Source organism: Acanthochromis polyacanthus, chromosome 2, assembly GCF_021347895.1.
Source record: "Acanthochromis polyacanthus isolate Apoly-LR-REF ecotype Palm Island chromosome 2, KAUST_Apoly_ChrSc, whole genome shotgun sequence".
Lineage (NCBI taxonomy): Eukaryota > Metazoa > Chordata > Actinopteri > Pomacentridae > Acanthochromis > Acanthochromis polyacanthus.
In genome coordinates, this window is record NC_067114.1 from 16226857 (window position 1) to 16252611 (window position 25755).

The 25755-nt window shown below is 39.6% G+C and overlaps 2 protein-coding genes across 3 annotated transcripts; one reads left to right on the forward strand and one right to left on the reverse strand.

Moving 5' to 3' along the window:
- Window positions 1–2605: 2605 nt before the first annotated feature.
- On the reverse strand, window positions 2606–5117 carry mis12 (MIS12 kinetochore complex component). The gene is made up of 2 exons (XM_022193525.2): window positions 4635–5117; window positions 2606–3707 (listed from the first exon to the last, which is right to left on the reverse strand). Exons 1-2 carry the CDS (start codon window positions 5046–5048, stop codon window positions 3432–3434), a joined length of 690 nt encoding a protein of 229 aa, XP_022049217.1. The 5' UTR covers window positions 5049–5117; the 3' UTR covers window positions 2606–3431.
- Window positions 5118–6172: 1055 nt separating this feature from the next.
- Window positions 6173–16665, forward strand: ppm1g (protein phosphatase, Mg2+/Mn2+ dependent, 1G). Of its 2 annotated transcripts, none has more exons than XM_022193547.2 (14): window positions 6173–6356; window positions 6655–6791; window positions 8159–8228; window positions 8479–8564; window positions 8748–8877; window positions 9455–9566; window positions 10394–10596; window positions 10902–11080; window positions 11186–11317; window positions 12653–12755; window positions 13495–13626; window positions 13791–13920; window positions 14218–14317; window positions 14434–16665. In XM_022193547.2, exons 2-14 carry the CDS (start codon window positions 6681–6683, stop codon window positions 14632–14634), a joined length of 1689 nt encoding a protein of 562 aa, XP_022049239.1. In that variant the 5' UTR covers window positions 6173–6356; window positions 6655–6680; the 3' UTR covers window positions 14635–16665. The 2 variants fall into 2 exon arrangements, with proteins under 2 accessions (XP_022049239.1, XP_022049238.1); XM_022193546.2 differs by having other exon boundaries at window positions 6174–6356; window positions 10899–11080.
- The last annotated feature ends 9090 nt before the right edge of the window (window positions 16666–25755 follow it).

Genomic DNA, 25755 nt, shown 5'->3' on the forward strand with positions numbered 1-25755 from the left:
AATTGTTGCTGTTGGGTCTGTAGGTCACAGCTTCTGTCTAGCAGCACTACAGATTATATTAAATATATTTCATGTGATGGATCATTGTTGCCAAAATGGTTAATGAAGAATCACTCTGATCATCAAGCTTTCAGCTCTTACCTTTGGTTATATGAAATATATCCGGTAAATATTTATGATGCACTTCTCTTTCACTTGCCACAGAAGTCAGAGACTGTTACAAAAAAAGATTAATTCTACTCATTGTGAAAAAAACAAGAAACCTGACCTGATTTTTCTGCTACTAATAAATGTTTCTCATGCATTTGGAGATGTTCCTATTCAGTCGTTACACTTTTATCATTCTGCCAAAATAGCACACATATTTAAGCAAGCACAAGTTAGCTCACTACGTGCAAAGGTAAATTTTGAAATTACTCAGGTGAAGAGATGCATCATACGGCACAAGACAGATTTATGGGTAGGAGAATTTTTGTGTAAAAACTGCAAACAAAAAAGTCTACCCATATTAACTAGATGAGCACAATAACATTTCATTACTCAAGTTAAATCCAAATTGTAAATCCAACTGTTGCATTAGATGAGTATGACATGCAGGTGCTGCCCCCTGCTGACTACAAAGCGCAAAAGTTTGTTTTATTGCATGTCCCGTTTAACACAAAAAAGTCACAAAAGAAAGCAACAGCAAAAGTAAACAATAAAACCAGCAACTAAAAATACAGAATTAATGATCTGCCACTTCCAAAGAACTTCTAAATATTATTTTCCATTTCTTTCCCTGATGGTATCTAATGAAGAAAATAACAATTTCTTATGCGACTTTAAAGAAACATTGAACAGAAAATGTATCCTCAAAGTTTCCGGTGTTTAGTCCTTGCAGTCTTCAAAGATGCTTATCCTGGACTCACAAATACAGTCTACACTAACGTCTGAGAAAGAAAAACACCAAATTCTCACATGTGAAAAGCTTTAATCTGCAAATGTTTATTTTTCTTTGACAAAGGCGAAAGGAATGTAGTGGAATTGTAACAAGCTAAATTTAAAATAAAAATGTAAGCATATCATGAAAGCCTACTCTGCTAATTTCCTAAATATTAAATTCTGCTCTTCTCCATTTTTAGCTACAAGCAGAAACGCCAAAACTTCTGCTACGATCCTCCAAGCTGAGTCCCTCTTCACAGGATTTTAATAAGATGGCACACATAGCATTAGTGTGAATAATAAGATAGAGAGTTCTCACCTGCCATAGGTTGACGATATGGTGTTGTTATGACGACAGGACGCTGCAGGCAAATGTATCCTCCATCACTCAACAAAAAGTACCCATCTGGTGGATACAGGGCCCGCTCAGGAAGGGAATCTTTTTCCTGTTTGCATGGCATCTTTTCTTGGCTTTGTAGGAGTAACAGCTCAAACATGGCACCCATCAATGGCAGCAGCAGCACAGCAGAAAGCCTCCAGAACAGCCAGGTGAGCAAAGCCGGCCCTCGCCTCCTCTGTTCCCTCTTGTTTGGGGAAAATAGAAGTTATTTCAGAGGGAAATAACTTTCAGATATATTCAATACATTTTTATGGTTTTTACAATATAAAACAAGCACCCGAATTAGTTAAATGTTAGTGTTAAGACCCTACAATATTATTAATCATATAAATTTACCACACTAACTGAAATGATAAAGATTCTACAATACTATTAATTATAAAAATATATCATGCATTAACTACATTGTCTGTGCTGGAACAGTTTTTAGACAGTTGGTTGATTCAGATGCTTATCTAACAGAATAAAAAAAATCCTGCTAGCTACTGATCTCTTGCTTGTTTCTATATAGCTCGTTAGCCTGCTTGTTGTCTTAGATAGCTAAGAAGTGATTAGCTTACAGAACACAAACTTACCAAACAAACTGCAATGACTCTTCAGGTAGAGAAGTCCATATCGGAGTGACTTTATCCAGGAGATTTTAGCTTTACTTTATACGACAGCAAGAGAGGTGTCCTCAGTGTTTATATACTGCAGGTGCTGATTGAACTCTGGCTCTCATCACAGTTAGTCTTCCTCAGTGACCCGGATATGTAGCAGTGTGCCAGAATCTGAAGTGTAACAACTACATTTTAAATTGCAAAAACTGAATGTAGAGAGCTGAGTTTTGTATAACAATCAAATATAATTTCAGAGCAACTGAACTGAATTAAATTCTAAACTGTTACACAATAAATCCAATATCACATTCTATGACTTTAATTTTTATTACAATTATTCAGGTATAATAAAACAAATTTGAATATAAAAGACTCAGATTCAGTTTCTAGTGCCATAGATTTGTGTGCATACAGCACCCTCTGCTGAAAGATACTGTCTAAAAACTGAAACTGCTGAGAGGACAGACGTTAACATCATGGACCCAATAATTTTACCCATTTATAATCAGAGCAAATGGGTAGAACGAAAATGAATCAAATAAAACCATATCAAAGTTAAATGTGTGGCTAAAAAAAGGAGAGGTGAGTTACTGAGGTGTGGTTTGTGCTGATGAAAACTGTTTACTGTGAAATGTAGATAGATGACATTACTGTTTCTACAAAGTAGAGCATTAGGCAGTAAAAATGAGAAATAAATCAATTTAATTGACTCAGAATTACCTCAGTTCGCTTTGCGTTTTACATCACACATCTGTGGAAAGGCAGCGACCATTCAACAAAATGGTCTGGTCAAGTCGCCTGGCAGTGCTTCATTATCATTCTGCTATAGGGGGATAAAAAGCACTCTGGCTTGTTTGTATTTCTTTGAACCAATCACAGTCCTAAGATGCAACTTTAATACTCTAGCAGGGCAGCTTTACTGCACGATCAAATCCTCTACAACATTTGAAACTTCCGGTGTGGCAGGTTGCTGCTAGGAGGTTGTGGTTGTCTCCAGACAGAGAGCACAAGGAAGGGAAAAGCTGACCGAAATGATCCTACATCTGGCAAAGTCAAATTAATGGAAAGGTAAACCTGCTTATAATGACTGATGTAGCTGCTGCTTTTTTCCAAGGGGAAATACGTCTGTTTCGGAAACTTAATACAATATCTAAAAATCCATCAAACTGCATGTTCCTACATTAGTTTTACTCTTTTTTTTCCCACAGGAAATGAACAATATTGCTGTATTCATGACCAGTAGCAGCCAAAAATTTGCACCCCACCTCACATGACCCCTTTGTTCGCTTAGTTAAATATCTAAGACGTCCTTCGTTTGACCTTGAGGCATCAGCTGACTGGCGATTTATCATTTCCAGATAAGAAGAAAAGGCGGGTTTGAACACTGCTGATCATTCAGCGGGTGAAAATATGTTGGCCAAGTCTGTTTTCTACATTCTCTCGTCTCTTCCAGACAGAGTAAACACAGAGGAGATTAGAAACAGTCTGGAGGAATGTGTGCTTAGCTGAGTTCAGTGAGGTGTTCTGCTGCAGACCAGGACCTCCCTCATGGCCTCCTGCAGTTTCGTGATGGACTCCATCACCAGTCTGAAGCTTTCATGGAAGTTGCCGTTGCCTTCTTTCACCCAGGCTGCCTGGAGCTCTCTGATCCACGACAGGATCCCGTCCAGCTGCTTCTGCACCTCCTTCTGCTCCTCCAGCTCAGCTAGCAGGGCCTGTCGGGCACAAACTTCTGCTTCGTAGGCTCTCTGGAGATCTGCCAGAGACGACTCAAGGCTCAGCACCTCCTGGACAGAGCAGTCAAACCACAGACAGCCACATCAGTTCTCAACCTGATGAGAAAACTAAAAAAAAATCTTTTCTATCACATGATAATTGCGCTGCTTTTACCTGCATGCTGTGTTTTTTCACTGGTGAATTCAGATATAACAACAACAGTCTCCTGTCATTACGTGACTACAGTTTATATAACATCATGACAACTGGGCCATCTCCAAGACAACTGAGTACACTCCATCTATTTATGAAGACTGCAGTGCACAATCATTTACAATATTCATTCAACCTGCATTTAAATCTTAAGCAATCACTGATGACAAGCCCTTATTTTTCAGTGATGTTGAGAATACAATCAAAGAGAACAGAACAATAACTAGAAAAATACAAATAATAGAACAGTTAAAAACAGTGTAGTCTAATCATGGTTTTAAATTTTCCATATGCTACTCAGGGACGAGTTGAATAATTGTCGCAGTGAATGGTAAACTGAATTAAGAGCTTAATATAGTTCCCATTTGATGATGCCATGTGTTGGAGCAATAAATATTTATTCTCATATGCTAAACAGAGTGGATGGATTTGGTAAAATATTACATGCTGCATCCATCCAGACAGTTCCCCTCTAATTAAAAAACAGTACGTAAAGGTCTTACTAGGAGGAATCATGACAACAAGATTAAGCTCTAATTTGAGCATCTTCTCTCAGTGTTACTGCAAAGCCATTGCCACTGCTCTTACAATAAACGCTGTTAAAACTATACTGAGCCCTTTAACTTCAATGTTTCAGCCCAAAATACACAACAAAACAACACAGCTGTTTCAGTGTCCACATATATCTGTACAGCACTGACATTATTATAGCGAAGTGAATGAAACAGTAGCTTGCATATGATCCAGAGTGCTGTAAACACTTAACTATATTTCTCTCCTCTTACCTGTTCGGCCTGTGGGTTGTTGCAGTGTGACTGGTCCTCGGGCAGCAGGACGTTTGGCGGCACAGTGAGGCAACGGTTCACCAGCAGCGCCTCTATCCGCTCCGACAGCAGCTTGAAGCGCTTCTCCAGGAACTGCTGCAGTTTGCGGCTGCACTCTCTGGCCCGGGACTGGAGCAGCTCCTCGTCCGCCTCGCCTTTACTCAGCTGCCGCACGCAGACCTTCTCCACGACGGGCAGGATGTCGTACAGACAGTCCTGGAAGGCGCTGTAGACCCGCAGCATGCAGGTCTGAGGGGTGAAGCCGAAAAACTGCGTCTCGTAGAGTTTTAAGGACGACGGAGGGAGCTGGTCCGCTTCTTCTTCGACTTCTCTAACGACATCCATCTCCTCCTCTTCCCGGGTTTCCCGCGCCATGTTGAATCTGTGACGTTCTTCTTCTTCTTCTTCGACGTTTTCGCGAGTCAAACATCACAGCCCCCTACTGGTAGGAAGAGGAAGCTGCTAATATGGAATAATGTTAAATTATAGAAAATCTAGGAAATAAATAAGATCAAATATAATCATAAAAAATATAGAAATAGAATATGCTTTGAATTTAAATATTTTTAAAACTGCTAACTGAAGCAAAAGTGAATCACTCTTGAAATTTTTGCCAAATATTACATAAATTTAGATAAAAATGTAGATATCAGTCATATAAACAGCCTTCTTATTGTTTCAAGAGGTTGCCTGTGTGTTGTTTTTTGATTAATTAATTAATTAGGAGATCATTTTACTTGCATTGTCACAATTATGGGTATGGTTTGTTGCAAATATTATTATGAACAGTTGAATACATTTTTGGTTTTTATGATTAAAATGATGCAACTGAGTGCCGTATTTTCTAAATATATCTTAAAGTCACAGGCTACTTTGTCAGATCTCAGTCTTTCAATATTTTTTACACAGATTCTACACAAGGCCACTGCCAGATTTTCAGTGCAACTCAGTAGTGACACTAGCAAAAGCTGCATTCAACACAGACACCCTTCATGTGCTTCTGAGGGAAATATGAACCTGATAAAACCATTGTGCAATTTCTGAGATAAAATATTTATATGTTACATAGGAATTGGAATTGCAGCAGATTTAGGCTATAACAATAATCTGGAAAGAAAAAACAATCTTTTGTTTGAACTACTCACAGCTCTTGGAATTATATCAAATTGATAAGGGGCTATGAGTTGATTTTACTTGGTTTTAAAATGTTGCAACATTAGAAATCACAGAAAGATGAGTGTTTGGTTTATGAGTTTAATTTAGAGTGTAGTAAATGCAAATTTGTGATGTCATCTAAAGTTTCTGGGAAAGATTATATCCTTGTAAGATGTGTGTCTCTTCATTTTTTACTTTATTTTATTTTTTATTTTTCTGGCAATGTTAAATTTGTCATGCAGAACAAAGATTTTTGATATTGTAGAAATATTGTGTATCTTCTTTACGCTCCATACGTTTGAACGTCTGTTCACAGATTTTAAAAAGTGACGTAAGACGTACACGCCGGACACGCCCCTTTGTTGGAAGGAAACGGACATGCGCGGCTGCTCACTTCCTCCACGGCTGCTGCTTCTTTTTAGTCCGTCTGTGTTGATAGCGGCTTTTGCTTCCACACGTGTAATCATTCCTATGTGAATCTCCGTCTTTCGGACCCAATTATCAGCTCGTCCTGCTCTGTCAGAATAGGTAAAGTAGGCGTCGGCGCCCAAGTGTTTGATGTTTCTCCAACTGCGCAGCCGCTCGCATGGCGAGGGCAGAGGTTACTGCTGGAAGTTTAGCCGGGTTCGCTCCTGTTAGCTCGGTCATGTTAGCTAGCCGATGCGTCTACTTTTTGTTGTGGCGTTGCTAACGTTAGCTAGCTAACAACCGTAACTGGCGAAGCTGGTTAAGCAGCTGGAATTTAACGAATGCTGAGTTTTACACGCGTGTCCTTTTGTGTGCAGCTAAAATGTGATGTTTTAACTCCTCGTCGTCTTCTCTCCAGGTGTAAAGACATAGAATCCAACAACCATGGGGGCATATCTGTCGCAGCCTAACACCACCAAGACCTCTTCCGATGGCGGCAACAGCAGCATGAGCTACGGCTTCTCTGCCATGCAGGGCTGGCGGGTGTCCATGGAGGTGAGGCACAAAATGAATAGCTGGATCTGAAACAACCATATTGCCGCTCTGCTTCCTGAACGCAACGAGGGATGATGTGTGTGGAGTTTTAAATGGCGGGATCTCTTTGTATGAGTGTTTGTGTGGGGTTTGTTGGTGTCTCCCAGAGAACCAGTGAGTCACTGCTAACCTGACTCTTCCACAGCACCAGCTGCAGTGATTGGTGATATTCATAATTCGTCCTCTGGGTGATTTTTTTTTTTTTTTAGCATGCCAAGTTACATTGTTAGCACTCTCCCACAGCATGTAATTGATGTCTGCTGCAGCCTTGTGAAGAAAGTATTTCACCGCAGCTGAAATAACAGATCTGGTGTTTGTGTCTCATTTTGTTAAGTGATGACTCAATTAGACACATCACCCAATTATGTAGCAGACAATGAGCTATAATACATCAATTCTGAGCATAATAGCCATTGTTAATAAATGCACAGTGCAGGTCAGTAATTTAGTCAAAAGACATTAATGAACATGTTGTCAGAGAGCAGAAACTTTGTTAACCTGCCAACATCATTTGGTATGTATATGTATTTAACCCTCTGAGCACCAAGTGGTTTCTAGGTGTTTAGTTCCTGTCTTGTTTATTCACTGTGGGCTCATTTTTCACTTTAATATACAGTCCTCTGCATGTGTGGAAATAGCACAACTATTACTAGAAGTAGGGAGTACTCAAAAAAAAGGCTGTTTCCTTAATTGTTTATTTTGCAATAATAGAAACAACTGAAGTCAATGTGTAAAGCATTTTTCCACGTACCCCCAACTGTTGCCAGTGTTGGAAAAATAGTGGCTCTACATGCTTTACATATTTTACTACTTAATTTTTAAATTTATCTCCATACTTCTCTCATGTCGGTCCTGTGTAAACACTGGAAGTCAGTCCTTGAAATTTTGTCACATGACTTTTGGTTGTAGCAGTCACAAATGGTGTCACGTTTGCTCTGGAAAGTACAGATTTTTTTTGTTTTTTACAGAATCTGGTTTGTGCAGACAAAATTTTATATTCGACTTGTGATGAAATATCGGCGTTTTAAGCTTAGATTTGGTGAATTTTCCAGTGAGAACACACCTCAGATGAGTCGTTCAACATCTCTCAGAAAGTTCAAAAAGTGACAAATCTTTTTTACAGTTTCTTGGTCTGATAAAATAAGTTGTTTGGGCTCGTTTGTGAAGACAACAAGCCTTTTAAAGCTGCCAGCAGGTTTGGCAGGGAGTGAAGATAATGTGCAGGGTCTCTATTTTTTTTGTCATTTCTAACAGGCCTGTTCTAAGCTTACAAGTTGCTTTGTTACACGAATAGATTTTAATTTTGCTGTGATTTGTCTGTGTTCCAGGATGCTCATAACTGTATCCCCGAGTTTGATGAGGAGACGGCCATGTTTTCTGTGTATGATGGGCATGGAGGTAACCGACTGCAGTCTTCTATGGATATTATTTTTTAGGCTCCAGTGTACCGCACTGAAGCATTTGTTTCATTCAAGACATGTTTCCGAGGCACAGATGTTCCTCCCTTTCTGATTCTTTTGGATCATAACACACCCAACTGTGTTTTTATGGTTTTCCTCATTTTGTTGTTTCTTTTACACACCCATATAACTGCTTTGTTTACACACACCTATCATAAGAATTTATATAACCCACTGTGCCCATTTAGGTGAAGAGGTGGCTCTGTACTGTTCAAAGTACCTTCCTGACATCATCAAGGAACAGAAAACTTACAAAGACGGCAAACTTCAAAAGGTGAGAGGCCGTAGTAGTTGAGGAATGACCTATTTATCTGAAATGAGGTTGTGTGAGAAGAGAGCATGACCAGATGTGGGCTGCTTGACTTTGGTATAGTTAGAAATTAGGCAGGATTGGAAACTGTGTGTTTACTTCCCTCCTTCTGCTCTACTGTACTGATTTGTTGCATGTTGTTTTCAGGCACTGGAGGATGCCTTCTTGGCCATCGACAGCAGAATGACCACAGAGGAAGTCATTAAGGAGCTGGTCCAGATCGCTGGACGACCCACTGAGGAGCCACCTGCTGAAAAGGTTTCAGAGGAGGACGACTGTGAGTACACCTCTGACATTCACTGAGAACTGTTTGCTGTGGACCTGTGAAAAAGTGTCAACGTAGGGTTGGAGTGTTGAGGTCCAACATAGAAAGCCAGGAACTAAATTATAATATCCATTAGTAATACTGAAGGAATAGAATAGCTTTATTGGGGCATGGTGAAAATATAAATAGCTTCCGCTGGATGGTGCATTAAGCAATAAGAAATAAGATATCAACAATAAATAATAAAATCAAATGTAAATGTATAACAAGACAAAATTAAAAATGACAACATATACAAAGGAGGCTAGATATATACAATATGGGAGGTAAATGAAAAAAGAACCAATCAAGTAGAATAAATATGGTCAGGAAATGGCATGAAAGCAGCAAAAAGTGATGTTGTGTGTTCAGGTAGACAGGTGTTTGGAGTTCAGGAGTCTGATGGAGCATGGGTAGAAACTGTTTCTTAGCCTGTTTGTCCTGCATTTTGACAGTGTATATACGCTTCTGGTAGATTAAAACCTTTAATGTCGAATCGTAAAAGTTGTGACAACATCTGATTGATTGTATGTTTCTGCCCTCCTTTCAGTGGACACGGAGGAGGCAGCTTTGCTCCACGAGGAGGCCACCATGACCATAGAGGAGCTGTTGATTCGCTACGGCCAGAACCGCAATGCCGTTAAACATGCTGCTGCCCTCAGGTAATCCAACAAACTCACTGTTATGACTCCTCATACCAGGAGCTGTGATTGGGAGATCGAGATTTGAACTTCCTGAAAATCTTATTTTATGGTGCAAAATCAGTGATGAAATCATGCAAGTCAACAAATACAGTCATCACAGATGTGTAGGGCTGCAACAGAAGTTTATTTTCATTGTCCATTTTTTCCCAAATAAGCAATTAGCTCTTTTGTCTATGTAATGTGAGAAAATGATTTTTTTTAAAAATGAAAATGTTGATTAATGTTTCAAAGTCCAAGATGACATCATCAAAGTCTTTTGTTCACAACCTAAAGAGCTTCAGTTACCTGTCATAGAGGACTCAAGATACCAGAAAATAGTCATATTTTTAAAATAGTTGGCTATTATTTCAATAATTTGCAGCTACTTAATTAATCTTGGACAAATATTAAGAGTCCTTCAGTTAAATAGATCTGTTGGACAAAATCCGTTTTTCAAACAACCCAGTTAGTCCTGTGTACTTTAATTGGTGTCTAAAACAGCAGTTACAATTTTATTACCAGCACAATAGCAAAGCCAGTATTGTTCTTTCATTTGTTTTTATTTTTAACTTGTGAGTCCGTTTGTGTGTCTGGACATCTGTGGACAGCTTTAGTGAACACAATAATGTTCCAATTGTGTGAAATACAAAACTTTACAGATGTTTAGGTGAGATCAAAGTGAAGGCTGAGAAAGCAGTCCAGTCCATTAATACTAAGTATTTTAATGCCATAATTTAGTGATTACTTGCATTGCATCACAACATGATCTCTTGTTTCATTTGTATTTTCTCTGCGTTTGGTTCTAGTGCCGCTGCTAAGAAGGCTTCTTGCTCGCATCCCGAGGCTTTGGCAGACAAAAAGGAAGGTGGAGACGGATCGAAGAAAGAGGGGCTGAACGGGGAGGTGGAGGAGGAGAGCAATGGGAAGGTGAAGGAAGGCGAAGGAGCATCATGCGGGTCTAAGCTGCGAGCCTGTCGGAGAGCAGGAGGAGGTGAAGGCAGCGGTGCAGGTCAGCAGATAAGATTAAATTCATTTGAAAGTTGAAATATTCCAACTGAAGACAGAAAGTTAAAATATGAAGACTAAATGCCTTTCAAAAACCCTTCAGAATGTATCTGTATCTTAGTACTGTCTACTGCTCCATGAACAAAAACGCTAAAAACACTGAGCAGCTGCTGTTTACAAGTATGTAAAAAAATATGTAGCCAAGCACTTGATTCAGTGTCTTCTGATCTGTTCTTCTTTGCACATACATTCGCTCTTTACTCCACTTGTCCACCATCTCACGTTGTTCTTGTTTCTTCTTGGCAGCAGCAGACTGTGGAGGGTCAGGAAGCTCCAATGGAGAAGAAAAGGCTGGAAAGGCCGAAGGAGATGCAGGTCCTTCCTGTTCCTCATCCTCGAAAGCCGCAGGAGATTCCAAGTCGAGGTTCTTTGATGACAGTGAGGAGTCTGAGGAGGGCGAGGAGGAGGAGGAGGGCAGCGATGAAGAGGTGAGAGCAGGAGACCAGAATAGAACCGTTGTGTTGGGCTGTGAAAGTTCCCTCTGAATAAGTTTGTAGGCATTGTGATAATTGCTTTTTGTCTGTTTTTATCAGGATGGCAGCGAAGAGGAAGAGGGTGACAGCAGTGAGTTGGAAGAAGAGGATACAGAGGAGGGAGAGGAAGACTCTGAGGATGAAGAGGAGGAGGAGGAAATGTGTCTGCCAGGAATGGATGGCAAAGAGGAGGTGTGTACGAAGAGGGCGACTGAAATGAACAGTTGAGCTGCTACAAATCCTGACACACAGTGCAGGCGAGACATATTTTACCTGATTTTAGGGATATGATCTGTCAAGACTTCATCTTGATCTTTTCAAATATTAAGTTAAAAGCTAAAACTTACTGAGCGGCTTCCAAAATTCCTTTAATGTGATTCAGTGGGGGTTGAAAACTCATCTGATCAATGATGGGTGTTTAATTTTGAGCACATTGTGACAAAATACTCACTAAAGCCAGTTCCCAGTGATTTCATCATGCATAATTACAAACAAATTCAAACCTAGTGCATCTGGTATGATTGTTCCAATTGAACATGTGCGCCGTACAACCACAGAACATCAAAATCATGGATTCGTCGTCTTTGGAAACGGCATTGAATTTCAGTCAAAATCACCAGATTGTGTCGTGTGGTGGGACACTGGGGAATCTAAATGAGGCGGCAGTGTGTTTTCCTCAGAGATGGTCATGGCTGGTGGTGGTTGTAGACATGCTTGTCGCTAAACTCTCATATGAAGTTTTTTGTAGCGTGTAAAAAAACTTCCTTTCTTCTGATGCCTTCAGTTTGAAGACTTTCAAAAGTTAGAACTGTGAGAAAAGCCGTAGCGGCATTTCTTTTGTCTCTAAGGACATTTGCCTTCTGAACAGGCCTTTATGCTGCTGGTGAGAAGTTTTACTGTGTAATAAAAAATGTGCACAACCAGAAGTACTTAAAGTGTAAAATATTATCCATACACAGCAATAAAGTGGCAGAGACAGAGAGCAGTGATGGTATTACAGGAAGCCGTAGTCAGTCAAAGTGTGTCAGTGTGCTTTGCGTCTATTCAAAGGTGTATTCAGGGACTGAGTTACTACGCAGCAGTATCAACAGTGAGAAGTTGAAGACTTTGTAAAGCCATCCAGGCCTACTTGTAGCTTTGTTGTAGCCATTTTCTTGGTGTACTTTAAGCTTTACTATAATTTTCCTCCTCATCATTTTTGAGAACCAGCCGAGTTAGTTTAAGCTGATGTTTTTTGAGCCATTTAAAGAGCATAACAGTAATTTCAAGCAATGAACCCAACAAACAACTGCTTTAAATCGACTACAGAAGCCAAAATCGATGACTTTGATTAAATGGAAGAAGCTTTTGTGGCAGCCTTCCAGTCTTCTCTCTGCTGAAAGCTTCAAAGCTGTTTGTTTTCAGCAACTGGCTTTTGGTCATAAAATAAATTGTTGGAATGCGTTTGCATGGGTGGTTTGTATCGTACACTGACACATCATGGAGTTTGAACAGTGTGTCACATCTCCTGTGTTTGTGTGCTCACAGCCCGGCTCAGACAGCGGCACCACAGCCGTCGTGGCTCTGATCAGAGGGAAGCAGCTCATCGTGGCCAATGCTGGAGACTCTCGCTGTGTGGTGTCTGAACGCGGTGGGTCCAAAGCACTCGGTGCAGTTTTACCCTTTTGACGTGTTAAATTGTAAGATGTTTGATTCACCAAAAGGTTGAGATGTTTTCAGTTGCTTTTGGCTGCTCTTAATTGTCTTGATGTTTCATATTTAGTTTTTAGAAATTGATCTTAGAAGTTGTTTTGCTTGTTTTAGTGTTTTATTCTGTTTAATTTCGTTTTACGGTTAGATTTTACTAGTTTTATCCTGTCTTGATGGTTTGCACATACAATTAAGCCTCAAATTATTCATGCCCCTAGCAAATTTTGACTTAAAGTTACTTTTAAATGTAAATATAAGCTGAAAAATGATTTTTTTCCACAATGATGCCTCTTGTGCATCACCTTATCTTTTGGGAAACACCTGTGTCATTTCCAATCAAAAAAAGACCTGGTTGAATTAAAGTAACTTTTAAGTTTGCTAGGAGTATGAATAATTTCGGGCTGGACTGTAATTTCTTTTGAAATGAGGATATATTGGTAGTGGCAACTCCTACAGCAGCAAGAGCTCAGAGTTTATTTTAATTAATGTCATTTGAATTCTCATTGCAGTCCCTTTCAGATGCTTTTTCATACTTTTTCTATTATTTGCTTATTTAGCGCCCCCGTAAAATTGAGTTTTTTGTGGTTTCCGCTGAGATGCGAAGTGCCAAAAGTTCAAAACAAAATTCTTGGCAGTAATGTTGAATGAAATGTAAGAGCTCTGTTGGTGCGTCGCTGTAGGCAAAGCCGTCGACATGTCGTACGACCACAAGCCAGAGGACGAGGTGGAACTCGCTCGCATCAAAAACGCTGGTGGGAAAGTGACTATGGACGGACGAGTCAATGGTGGACTGAACCTCTCCAGAGCTATTGGTAGGAATGACTTTAGTATTAAACGTTAGAGCTCTTGTAAGGAACCCTGTTGTTTACTTTAGGATGTGTAATTCTAAATTTAACACTGGATTCACATAATGAATATAAAATGTTCCTCCTCCTCTGTGATGACAGCTGCTTTTAATCTGAACTCTGATTCTCAGGTGACCACTTCTACAAGAGGAACAAGAGTCTGCCACCAGAGGAGCAGATGATTTCTGCGATGCCGGATGTCAAAGTTCTGACTCTCAACGAGGACCACGACTTCATGGTCATTGCCTGCGATGGTATCTGGTGAGTTTGAACAGTCGGTGGCAGTTTGTTCCAGTAACTAACTGTTCATTTGTAGAGTTCTTCTTCATGTTTTTTTTCTTTACAAATGACGACTGTTTAACATCCAGAAATAAAATTTTCTAAGCCAATAAGCTCTTCTGTCAAGAAGTAGAGCATTTTATTTTGTAGCTACAGTGTTGACGGTGTGTGTATAATTGTAGACTTAAATGTGAAAGAAGCCATATTTTCACAAGCTAAATTTCCTCATTAATACTCATTAGGTTTTTCATGAATCTGTTTCCATATTTCTGTTTACAGGAATGTGTTAAGCAGTCAGGAGGTGGTGGACTTTATCAGTGAAAGGATGAAACAAGACCAGAGTGGCAAAACCAGACCCCTTTCGTCCATCGTGGAAGAGGTGAGAGCAAACAATGAATATGTCATTTTTAACTCCTCTGTCCTCATTGTGCCATCTGACTTGCAATGCCCACGATTCACACCTTCAATTTCACACACCTTGTATCTTTCTAACAGCTGCTGGACCGCTGTTTGGCCCCCGACACATCCGGAGACGGGACAGGATGCGACAACATGACCTGCATCATCGTCACCTTTCGGCCACACCCATCCCCCACCCAGTCAGACGACACAAAGAAGAGGAAGCACCAGGAGGGGGCAGAAGAGACGGAGTTGGAGGAGAACGGAAATGACAGCAAAAAGGCAAAAAGTGACTAAAGGAAGAGAGAAAATATCCCAGAGGGAGCAGCTGGTCCAAGGCTACCCCAGATACACCAGAGACACATTCTGTTCAAAGTTAAACCCTTACCTCACAGACATCATTTCACCCTGAAACAGACATTACAAAGGCTATATACATATATATACCGGGCTTTGCAAAAGTTCTGTTACACTTGCAAAATGCAAGCAAAATGAGCACAAAGATTTTTTGATGCAATAAGATAATTTTTTATTTTCCAAATATTTCAATATATGTGTTAATGGTAATATTAATCAGAAATGTGGCCATCCAAAAGTTTTATCTTATTGCACCAAAAAATCTTTGTGTTCATTTTTGTGAATGTCTCAACAAGTGCAACAGAACTTTTGCAAAGCTCGGTATATATGTACGCTCAAAGATCAGCTAAGGTCATCACTATAGTTTTTGTACTCTGTTCTGGGTGGAGTTTCACTTTAACACACCCTGCAGTTGTTTTCTTTTATCGGTCCAGTTGGAAAGAAACTGGACACACTTTTAGTTCTTAAATTCAGACGAGGCACCACTCACTGGCATGCTAATAGCACAGCAGTTTCCATGTATTTGTAACTAGTAGGAGGCTGCAGGAGGAACCAGTCTACAGAGATTGGTGTCTTTTTTTTTTTTTTTTTCCTAAACATTTGCGAGGTGCCTCATCTTCCCTGCACACATACACTGCACTCTCATCGTTTAAATCACTTCCCATGTGATGGCTTCAGTTTGTTTTTAAAAAGTTTGAGGACAGTCTCATGTCTGATTGCCATGTCATTTTAAACCGTGACACGAGTTTCCATTTTGACTTTATGACATGAAACATGCACAGTACTATTAAGATGAACTGCACAATACTTGGAGTGTTGTACTAACAGAGTGCCATGAAAAGCATGGATTCCTTTTAGGTACGGTTTCACATTCTTCTCAGATTAAGTTAACCCTGAAAAGATCCAAATTGGCTGCGTATTGTCTCTGCATAAAGGTAACTGTAAAAGAACTAATAGAGGACAGTATTGTCCAGCGAACCCTAAATTGAAGCTTCATGATGCAGTGAGCGTGAGTGTTGCATTGAATGTGTTAGTGTTCTGTTTCAGGCTCCTCTCTGATGTCAATCTCTCAACCTGAGTTTGTTCAGGGACAGCTTGTGTGAATCACTTTGACTCCCACCTATAGAAGGAGAGGAACTGATGGATTTGGGGTACTAGTCCAGTTGCTCTAGTTTTCCATTTATATATTTTTAGCGCCCCTTCAAAAGGATATTTTTTCAGTCTTGCTGATCACAGAACAGCCCACATCGCCATCATCCTGCCTTTGTCATTCCTGGTTCGTGTCTTGTCTTGATTAAATCTTTACATTTTCAGAATGGAGGAGGGGATGCCAGGGTTTTTGGAGCTAGTGTACATTCAGTCTTTACGATATGATAGCAAGGACCCACAGACGAGCCTTTTATTTCCATCCATAGAGAAGTGGTCCGCCACACAGCTCGTCTCCAGGACTGCAAGCTTCCTCCAGCCCAGTTACTGTCCCCATCTGTTCCCACTTCTACACCTTTTTATGATTATCTCTAGGCCATGTGTTTTAAGTAAAAAAGTATTTCCACTCAACGGTTTATTTTTCTCATTTTTGATGAATCGGTCCTCTGGGTTTTTTAAACAAATCCTTTTTGTGAGCACACTTTGAAACGCCTTGATGCTGGACTGTGGAGGGGATGTACGAGGTTTTCCTTCTGAGTGGAAATACAATTTGAAGTTCAGAGCACCAAGACAGTGTAACTGTTAGATTTTTTTCTTTATTTGCAGAAGCCTCATATAAAACATTGTGTGACTGTAAGTTTGTTTCTAGTGTACTATCTTGTCACCATGCCCTTTTTTCTGTACATAGTTTTTTCAATACTTGTAATTGAAGAAAAAGAAAACACTTTTTCTTTGTAATTGTGAGTCAATGTGACATTTTTGGTGCATACTCTTTTGACACCAGTATGTAAGTACATACAAATACATTTTTTTAAATAATCAAAATTGTATTCCTGTGGGTTTTTTTTTTTTTTTCTTGTTTTTAAGCAACTGGCACCGCTTCAGCATTTTTAGTCAGATGCTTTTCATAGTTTAGTTGTCAGTTGAAGAAGTTTAATTGATCAAAATATATCTATTTGTTACAATTAATCAGAGTGTTTATTTATTAATGGAGACCAAAGAGGTATTGGTTTGAAGTCATCCGTGTATTAGCTGGTTCTACTTATCTGAAATGAGCAAACTTCCTGTGGATCAGTGGACAGCTGATGTACTCAAACAGTCCTGCAGGAGGCAGCAAAGACAACAGCTGCACTGTGTTCTATATGATGGTACAGATTCTACTACAAACGATATATACACCAGTCTGCCACAGCATTTTAACCACTGAGAGATTAAGTGAATAACACCGATTATCTTGTTACAGTGGCACCTGTCAGGGGTTAAGATAGACGAGCAGTCAGTTTTTGGAATTCATGTTTTGAAAGCAGGAAAAACACGGAGTGCAAAGATCTGAGCAACTTTGTAAGTGATGGGTAGATGACCGGGTTAGAGAATCTCTAGAATGGAAGATCAAAATGGTAGCTAGAATTCTTGGGTCCTGGTTTATATTACTTTGAATACACTTTGTATATACACAAATATGGGCACAAATTTTAGTAAGAGCTGTAGGTTTGACCTTCATTCTGTGGGAACTCCTTAACTTAATTTTAGCATGTTGCTTAATTATTTTGATAATTAATTTTCTATAATATATTCAGGACATTGTGCTGAATATATTATAGAAAAACACTGGCTCAGTATTTTATTTATAAACTCAGAATGAAATTGGAATGATTTAAGCATAAATAAGCAAATGTAGGATATTTAAAAAAAAATTTTTCACAGCAAATGGTGAAAATGTGTTGTGTATTTATGAATATTATTTTGTATGATTTATTTGCCTTGGAACAAAAAATATATCAAAAGTCTTTTTGAAGATTTTCCTTTGATACAGTGTGCCATTTTATCGATAACATTCGTGCCTTAGAGATGGACTTTGGAGCATCTTTAATGTGGATGCCTAATTCTTTGTATGTGTAGAGCATAAAGATGGTGTGATTTTGCTGGTGAGTTTGCGCTGGCTGAACATGTCTGAGTCAGTACGGTGAGCAGCTGCAGGTTCTGGTTGGAGTGATGCTTACATCTCTCTGCTTCATGGTAGCATTTATATTCAGAGGGTTTAGCTGGTGTCCTGGACTTAACCTGTAAGTTCAAGTACTTAAAAAAAATCGGGTTGGTTGTGGAGGAACACATCAAAGGGTTCATGGTGCTGAATACTATTAATGTCTTGACACAACAGGACACCTTTAGGTGTATTGTGGAGTCCATGCTTTGATGGGTCAGAGCTGTTCTGGCTGTACAGAAGGGACCTACACAACATTAGGCTGGTGGTTTAATGTTGCCACACTTCAGTATATTGTGTTACCATGAAGCAGAGAGACATAACCATGTGTCATGCAGGACAAAGCGTCAGGAGAGTTTCATCCCAACTAGACTCAGACATTTTCAACCAGGTCAAACAAACTCATCAGCAAAATCATGTCGTCTTTGAATCTAGTTTTGTCTTTCATAATCGCAGGCCTTCTGTGGAAGACATTATATGTTAACTATAGAAACAGCATAGTAAAAGAGGACAGACTGTAGCTCCCATCAGCCTCGGGGCCTCAGTGTCCTGCCCCGCCATTGGCTGCTGCTCCGCCGTCCTGGTGGCTGCTCTGCTCCCTGAGGATCACTGTTGCTGCAGGAACAATAGAAAGCAACAGAGGAAACACACACTGTCCTTGGAATCTAAAAATGTCTCTGCAGACACACACACACCAGAACACACTGATTTTCTCTCTGTCTTTAACAGGCAGGATGTTTTTTGTTCTCGTAGTGTAGATTAGCAGCTTCTGTGGTGTGTGTGTGTGTGTGTGTGTGGATACATGGAGTGCGTGCAAAGTTTGTTAGTCTGGGTGTTCATCCTCGTGTTAAGAGACAGAAATACAGGCCAAAACACACCACAGTGTGACTGTTTTGTCCCTGGAGGCATAATGAATGTGATTTAATCTGTTGTTAGCTGAATTTCTGTCCCTTTTTCACCAAACTGAGAAGACAAAGTTACTGCTGTGGGGCCTTTTTCAGCTACTGAACATCAGGTATATAGATTTTACACCCCGTCTGCCAGTTTCTAAAATACTAAGAACACTGTCTGAAACTGTTGTAAGCTGATTTTTTAACTGCAAAATGCTCCTTAAAGGCTCCCACTATGGAGCTCAATGATGGCCTTGTCCAGCTGTGTGTGTTGTGGGAGTTGCTGCTGTCTCCAGACTCCTAAACCTGACTGATGACCGTGGAAGAGAACCACAGGAGTCCGACTAGACCTTGTACATATCGAGCTGTGCGTGTGTCTGTGTGTGTGTGTGTGTGTGTGTCGTCTAGCCAACAGGTCCTATATAGAAAGCTAGACCACAATAGCAGGTTGTACTTAGACACTGCAGGCATTCATCAAGACTTGCGCAGTCTTTTTCGATCTGCTGCCCTCGCTCCTAAAACTGCGCCGGCCCCGATGCCCTCACATTGCAGAGAGTTTAGCAGCGTCCCAGCACACACAAAGACACACATTCCAGCGGTCACAGTAGTGCAGTTAAAGTATAGGCTCACAGCAAAGGCAGTTTGCTATAAGATCGTTTTTAGAGGCATACACCTCCAATCTGCTTTTCTGTCCCTGCTATCATCTGAAGGACTAGAACGTGTGATGTGAGATAATAATAATACTAATATTAATATTGTAAAGGCCCTTACTGATATGTTAGAGATTTTATGGCTCAGGTTAAGTGTTTCTAGGGTCACTTGGAATTCCTGCCAGATCTTTTTGTTTTTCATATGTAGATTACCAGTCAAAGTTTTGGACGCCTTCTCATTCAATGGTTCTTATTTAAGTATTTTCTACATTGTAAACTAATACTGAAAACATCAAAACTATAAAAGAATGCATATAGAATTATGTTGCAAACAAAAAAGTGCTAATTTTCAGTATTAATCTACATTGTACAAAATAATACCAATAAATCAAAAGCACTGAAAAGGAAGGTGTGCCCAAGCTTTTGTCTGCTACTGCATGTTTGCCATCTATCTAAAATGTTGTCATCCTCTCATTTCACTGCTTTGGTCTTTTCTGGGGACAGCATCTATTGGAAGAGGATCCTTTTCCTAAAGTTTCTTCCATGTTTGCTGAGGTATGTCACTAATTTGTGATGTAAGTCTCTTCAAACAAACTGTACAACACATGACAACGTTTTTTCAAACCCTAAATCTGCACTTGCGTATATGTTTATATCAACATCGGATTAGCTGACCATGTGTCACGTGAAAGCAGTTGATCAGAACAACAGACTCACACAGGTTTACGTATTCTCTGGAGTGTTCAGCTCATTGTGTTGCGCAGTTTTTACAGTTTTGGTTCACTCTTGAGGTTCTCACAGGGCCATCTGTGGCAGCAACAGTAAATATTGTGAGTGAAAATCTCTTTAAAAACTCCGCACTCCACCTGCTCGACACCAAATAGTTTGTGATTAGCTGGCAAACACTGGAGCATGTTAGCTGAAGAGTCTGCAACGTCCTCGAGCGAACCAAAACAGAGCTAAAAAAGTAAACATTAGACTTTCGTTCATCAGCTGGACGCAAAAATTACTCCCAAGGTACTGCTAATGCTGTTCCATGTGTGCTGGGTGTGCCAGCTGACATGTTTAACATATCAACTTTATGGTAATGTTGTGGTAACAGAGGGTGGCATGGTGGTGTAGTGCTTTGGTCAGCTGGGGCCTTTAAATGTGGGCTTCCCTGTGACTGTGTGGGTTTTCTTCAGGTACTCCGGTTTCCTCCCACAGTCCAGAGACATGCTTAGGTTTATTGGTGACTTGAGATTGGCTGCAGGTGTGAGAGTGTTTGGTTGTGTGTCTGTTAGCACTGCAGTAGACTGGCGACCTCTGGGATGGCTGCAGCCCCCATGTGAACCTTACCAGGATAAATCAGGTATAACTCATGGATGAAAGGATGTCTTTACAGTATATTCTATCTAAATTCCTTTTTTTTCTTTTTACATCTGCCCATTGTCTTTTCTAATACAGTACATGCTTTTTTGTTTGATTACATCCATTCTGTTGTAGAGATGATGTGTGTTGGAGCAAAAATATGTATGCCTCTTTATTAAAAAGAAAGGATAGAAGTTAATGAAACATCACATGCTTTGTTCTCATACAGCCCTCATCAGAGAGGCTTAATTTCCAACTTCATTTTGTCTTTAACCCTCCTGTTGTCCTCATTTACAGGCACCAAAAAATATTATTTCCTTGTCTGAAAAAAATCCAAAATTTCACCAAAAAAAATTCCCCAAATTTCTGAAAATTTGCAAAATCTTCAGGAAGAAAATTCCAATGATTCCTTAAAAGTTTTAATTTAAAAAAAATCCCCCAAATTTGGCAAGAAAATTATTGTAAATATTTTCAAAAAAAGAGTAAAAATCTTCAAAAAAAAAACCCTAAAAATATCTAAAGTGATTGTATATGTATCAGGAAAACTTCTAATATTTTCTTTAAGAACATTCACATAAAAATCAACCCAAATCCAGTGAATTTCGCTGGATTTTGGTTGATTTTTTTGTAAATGTTCTTAAGAAACATTTTTAACATTTCTTTTTTTTTTCCACCAAAAAATGTTCAAAGATTTCCCAAAAATGTTGAAAACGTGGACATTAGAAGTTTCACTGTGAAAACATATTTTTTCTCCCCATTTTCAAACTTTAAAATCGGTCAGTTTTGACCCGCAGGACAACACGAGGGTTAAGTAGTCATTTTAATACCAAAATTAAGGATACATGGGGGGAAAAAACTAGGAATCCAACTGAGTGAAAACCTCTGGCATTAAGCTATAGAAAGGATACCACCTCTTGTGCTCATCTGGGATTTATTCAATTTAAGTTCCTGCATAGGGTTTGTTTCTCTAAATCCAGACTTTCTGGAATATACCCAGAAGTGGAAGATGAATGTGACAAATGTCCTGGCTCTCCTTGTCACCTCAGCCAAATGCTCTAAATGATTTTTGTACCAGATATTTTAATAGTATGCCCTCTGTTCTGGCCTTCCCCATTGATTGCTATATTTGGGATCCCCGATGCTTCTCTTGCATTGAATTCTAATCAAAGGGACATTTTAGCTTTCACATCCCTACTGCCAAGACGTTGCTTATTATTACACTGGAAATCTGTCAACTATCCTTCCATCTCCTGGTGGCTTAAAGACACCATATTCTTTCTAAAACTTGAGAAGATAAAATATACTTTGAGAGGATGCACTGATAAGTTCTTCTGTAAATGGCAACCGTTCATCTCACATTTTATAAGTCTGAAGCTACTCCCCAACTGAATGTGTGCCTGTTTCTGCTGCATTTCTATTGTCGTTTATTCTACATTTCTGAGCATATCCCTCGGACTCATCCTACAGCCTGAACAAACTGTCCAAACATGTCCTCATCTTTGAAATCTGAAATTCAAAGACAGGCCTTCACAGACATCCAGAGATCCTCTTATCATCCTCTCATCAGCACACACACAATGGAAAGAGGAGGATGTCACAGTCAGCTGTTCTGCTGCTGGCAGGATGGATCAGCATGTCAGCTCCAGACACATCCTCTCTCTGTGTATGTGTGTGTGTTGTTGTTGCCTTTCTTTTCCTCTTGTCCCTTTCACCTCTTTTGTGCCTCCTTTCCCATTTTTCTCCTCCACCCACCGTCACCTCTTCCTTCCTCTTTCTCTGTCTCCTGATCCTTCCTCTCATTTATACTTCCTTTTCTTCCTGATAGCGTTCGCTCTCTTCCTGTCGCCATGTTTTATGAACACTGTGTTGCTGACAAAAATAACATGCATCAGATATAATTTTCTAACAAGTAAAAGCTGAATTCACAATAGAACAAACGTCCAGTATCAGATTCACACCATAAAGAAGTAACATCTTCATAGAAGCACTCCATGCTGCAACAGCTGAACAAAAGAGGAGATAAATCACCAAGACATGACACTATTACATGCCAGTAGTTGGTGTTTTAAATGAGATCAACAATATATCAAGCGCTGACAGAATAGCTGTGACAATGATGGAGGAAAACACAATAAAAACAAATAAAAAAGCACAGGATTGGAGGGGCAGTGTGGACGCACTGGTGTTCAGAGGACATAGTTTGATGTTATATGGTAACACACACACACAGCAACACGCATTCAGATGGTCTCTATTGCACAAGAAAGCACATAATTGCGCACAGCAAAGTGCCAAACTACGCTAAGCATAACAGAAATTCAGCTATATCGCAGTTCATCAGGGCAACACATACCAAAGCCTGAAACACACATGGATTGCAAACACACCTGTACACACACACATATACACACCAGTTTGTTCAGTCAGCAAACAGTCATACACACATGTAGGCTGAGGTTAGAGATAAGAGAATGTGAAAGAAGCAGCTGTCTGATCAACAGATGTGCTGCTGCTTTTACAAACGCCGCTCACATTCACCGTATTTAACTCTCCTCCTCTGAAGTTATGTGTTAATTCTGCATGTTGGACCATTTCCCTCAAAAAGTGATTCTTTATTCCTCTTTTTGTTTTGTTTTTTTGTTTTCTTATCTGTACTTTTCTTAGTCAAACACTTTTTCCTGAAGCCGGAAAAGTAGAATACACAATAATACTTCCAACAGACTGCTGTAACGTACATAAAGATAATCAACACTTTATCTGACAATGGTGCAAATATATCAGAATCAAAAATAAATAGCTGCAAAACATTTGGTAATATTGAGTATTTCTTAGTTTAAAAGCCCTTTCAGGAGAGATGGAGTTGGTTTAGGCAGCCTTTGATTAAGTTAGACAGTATAATTACAACATCTGGGTGAACTCAGTGCTCATGTCATTCCCTACAACAGCCAGATAATCCAAGATATAAAGTTCTAAACACATTTAGAGATGCAATGCTTAGAATTGTCCGATCTCTCTCATACCACAATATGCAAAGTGCCCAGAAGTGATTTTTACTGTGAATTGGTGCCATACAGTGCCTATAAAAAGTATTTAACCCCCTTGGAAATGTTCCTTTTTTTATTCCTTTTATTGCTTGCCAATGCTGAATCTTGGTCAATTTAATTTTTTTAGACAAGAATTTGATTTTTAAAAAGTTTTAAAAAGACTCACATCAAAGTAAAAACAAAAGAAATGCCAGTCAATTTAAATATAAGCAGCACTACCAGCTATTACTACACCATGAAGACAGAATAACTCTAAAAGCAGATCTGAAAAATGGGGTTTGAAAGGAAAATGTCAGCTGACAAGTCAAGAAAATTTCAAAGTCAGTGAATAACCCCTTGGGATACAGTTAAATCCATCATTAAGAAATGGATGGAATCTTAGTCGTTGTCCTCAAAAACGTCACCATTCAAGAAAGAGATTTGAAAAGGGAGGCCACCAAGACAACTATGACTCCTCTGAGGGAGTTTCAAGCTTCAGCGGCTGAGCTGGGAGAGACTGTGCATACAACAATTGTTACCAGTTCTTCACCAGTCAATCCTTTATGGGTGAGAGAAAACTACTGCTGAAAAGTTTATGGAAATCTTGTTGTTAGGCAGAAGGCATGACGTCAGCTGGATGAAAGTTCTTTGGTCAGATGAGATCAAAACTGAACTTTTTGGCCATCAGACTAGACTCTATGTTTGAACACCAAACACACATTCCCACTGTGACGCACGGTGGTGGCAGCATCATGATGTGGGGATGATTCTCAGTAATCAGTCCTGGTAGAGAATCCTGGAGGAAAACCTGATGCAGTCTGCAACAGAACTGAGACTTTGGAGAAGATGTGTTTTCCAGCTGGACAATGACTTGAAGCACACAGACAAAACTACACAGAAATACTTTAAAGGCAACAATCTGAATGTTCTGGAGCAGGTGAGTCAGAGCATTCTTCCAACTGAGAATCTGTGGCTGAACCTGAAAAGATCTGTTTAATTGTGTAACCCAACAGAGCTTGAACAGATTTTCAAAGAAGAATGAGGTAAAACTGCAGTGTTTAGGTGTGCAAGGCTGAATGAAAATTATCCATAGAGGCTCAATACTAACTAAATACTGGTGGATGCTATTTACAGCATTTGTAAACTGAATTGAATATCCTAATGATCTCTCAGAGGATTTTACTACACCAAAGGGCTGATTTCTGCTTTGTACCAAATACGTGTGAGTCTCTAATTATTTTGACTCATGATCACATTTTTTTTTTCTCTGACATGTTCTTTTATCTCTTTTATTTAATTAGTCGTGGAGATGGTCATGAGGTGCCGGGGAAAAGAACAAACATTCAGGAAGCTGTAGCATCACAGCTCTCTCACTGAAAATTAAATACATTAATAGTAGTTTTATGGGCACTTTACACTCAATGTTCTAAATATGTGTACAGACAATAGCACCATGACACTCTACATGTTCAGTAGGACACACTGGTGTATTTGCTGGTGTGCTAGTTAAAGCTTTTAGCCTAACATGACCTAATTTGAACATTACCCTGGGGTCACTGTGAGAGAGCTTCCACACTGAGGACATTTAGCGCCATTACTGAGAGCATTTGTGGGCTGTGAGGTCTCATTATAACGTGGACAAGATAACGCTTCCTGTCACCTACATGTCTGACACCGAAAGACTCGCTGTTCGGCTGTGACACACATTAGAGCAGAGAAAGACCGTTTCTTCCTGTTAAACTCAAGTGTCTCATCATCAGCAAGAGTTTTTCCAGTGTTCTCAAAGACAATGACAGCAGTAATAAACTTTAGACGCCAACAGAAACATTTTTAATCTGAAAATAGATTTTTTTGAACTTCAATGACCTTGTGATTGGAGACATTTTAATTCTGCCCACAGCTATTTCATCTTGTGACTGAGTTAAAAAAAAAAAAACATCCCAGTCTGTGGTCTATATGCATCACAGCTCGATCATATGAACGGTCGTCTAATATCTCATGACACCACTGATGATAATTAC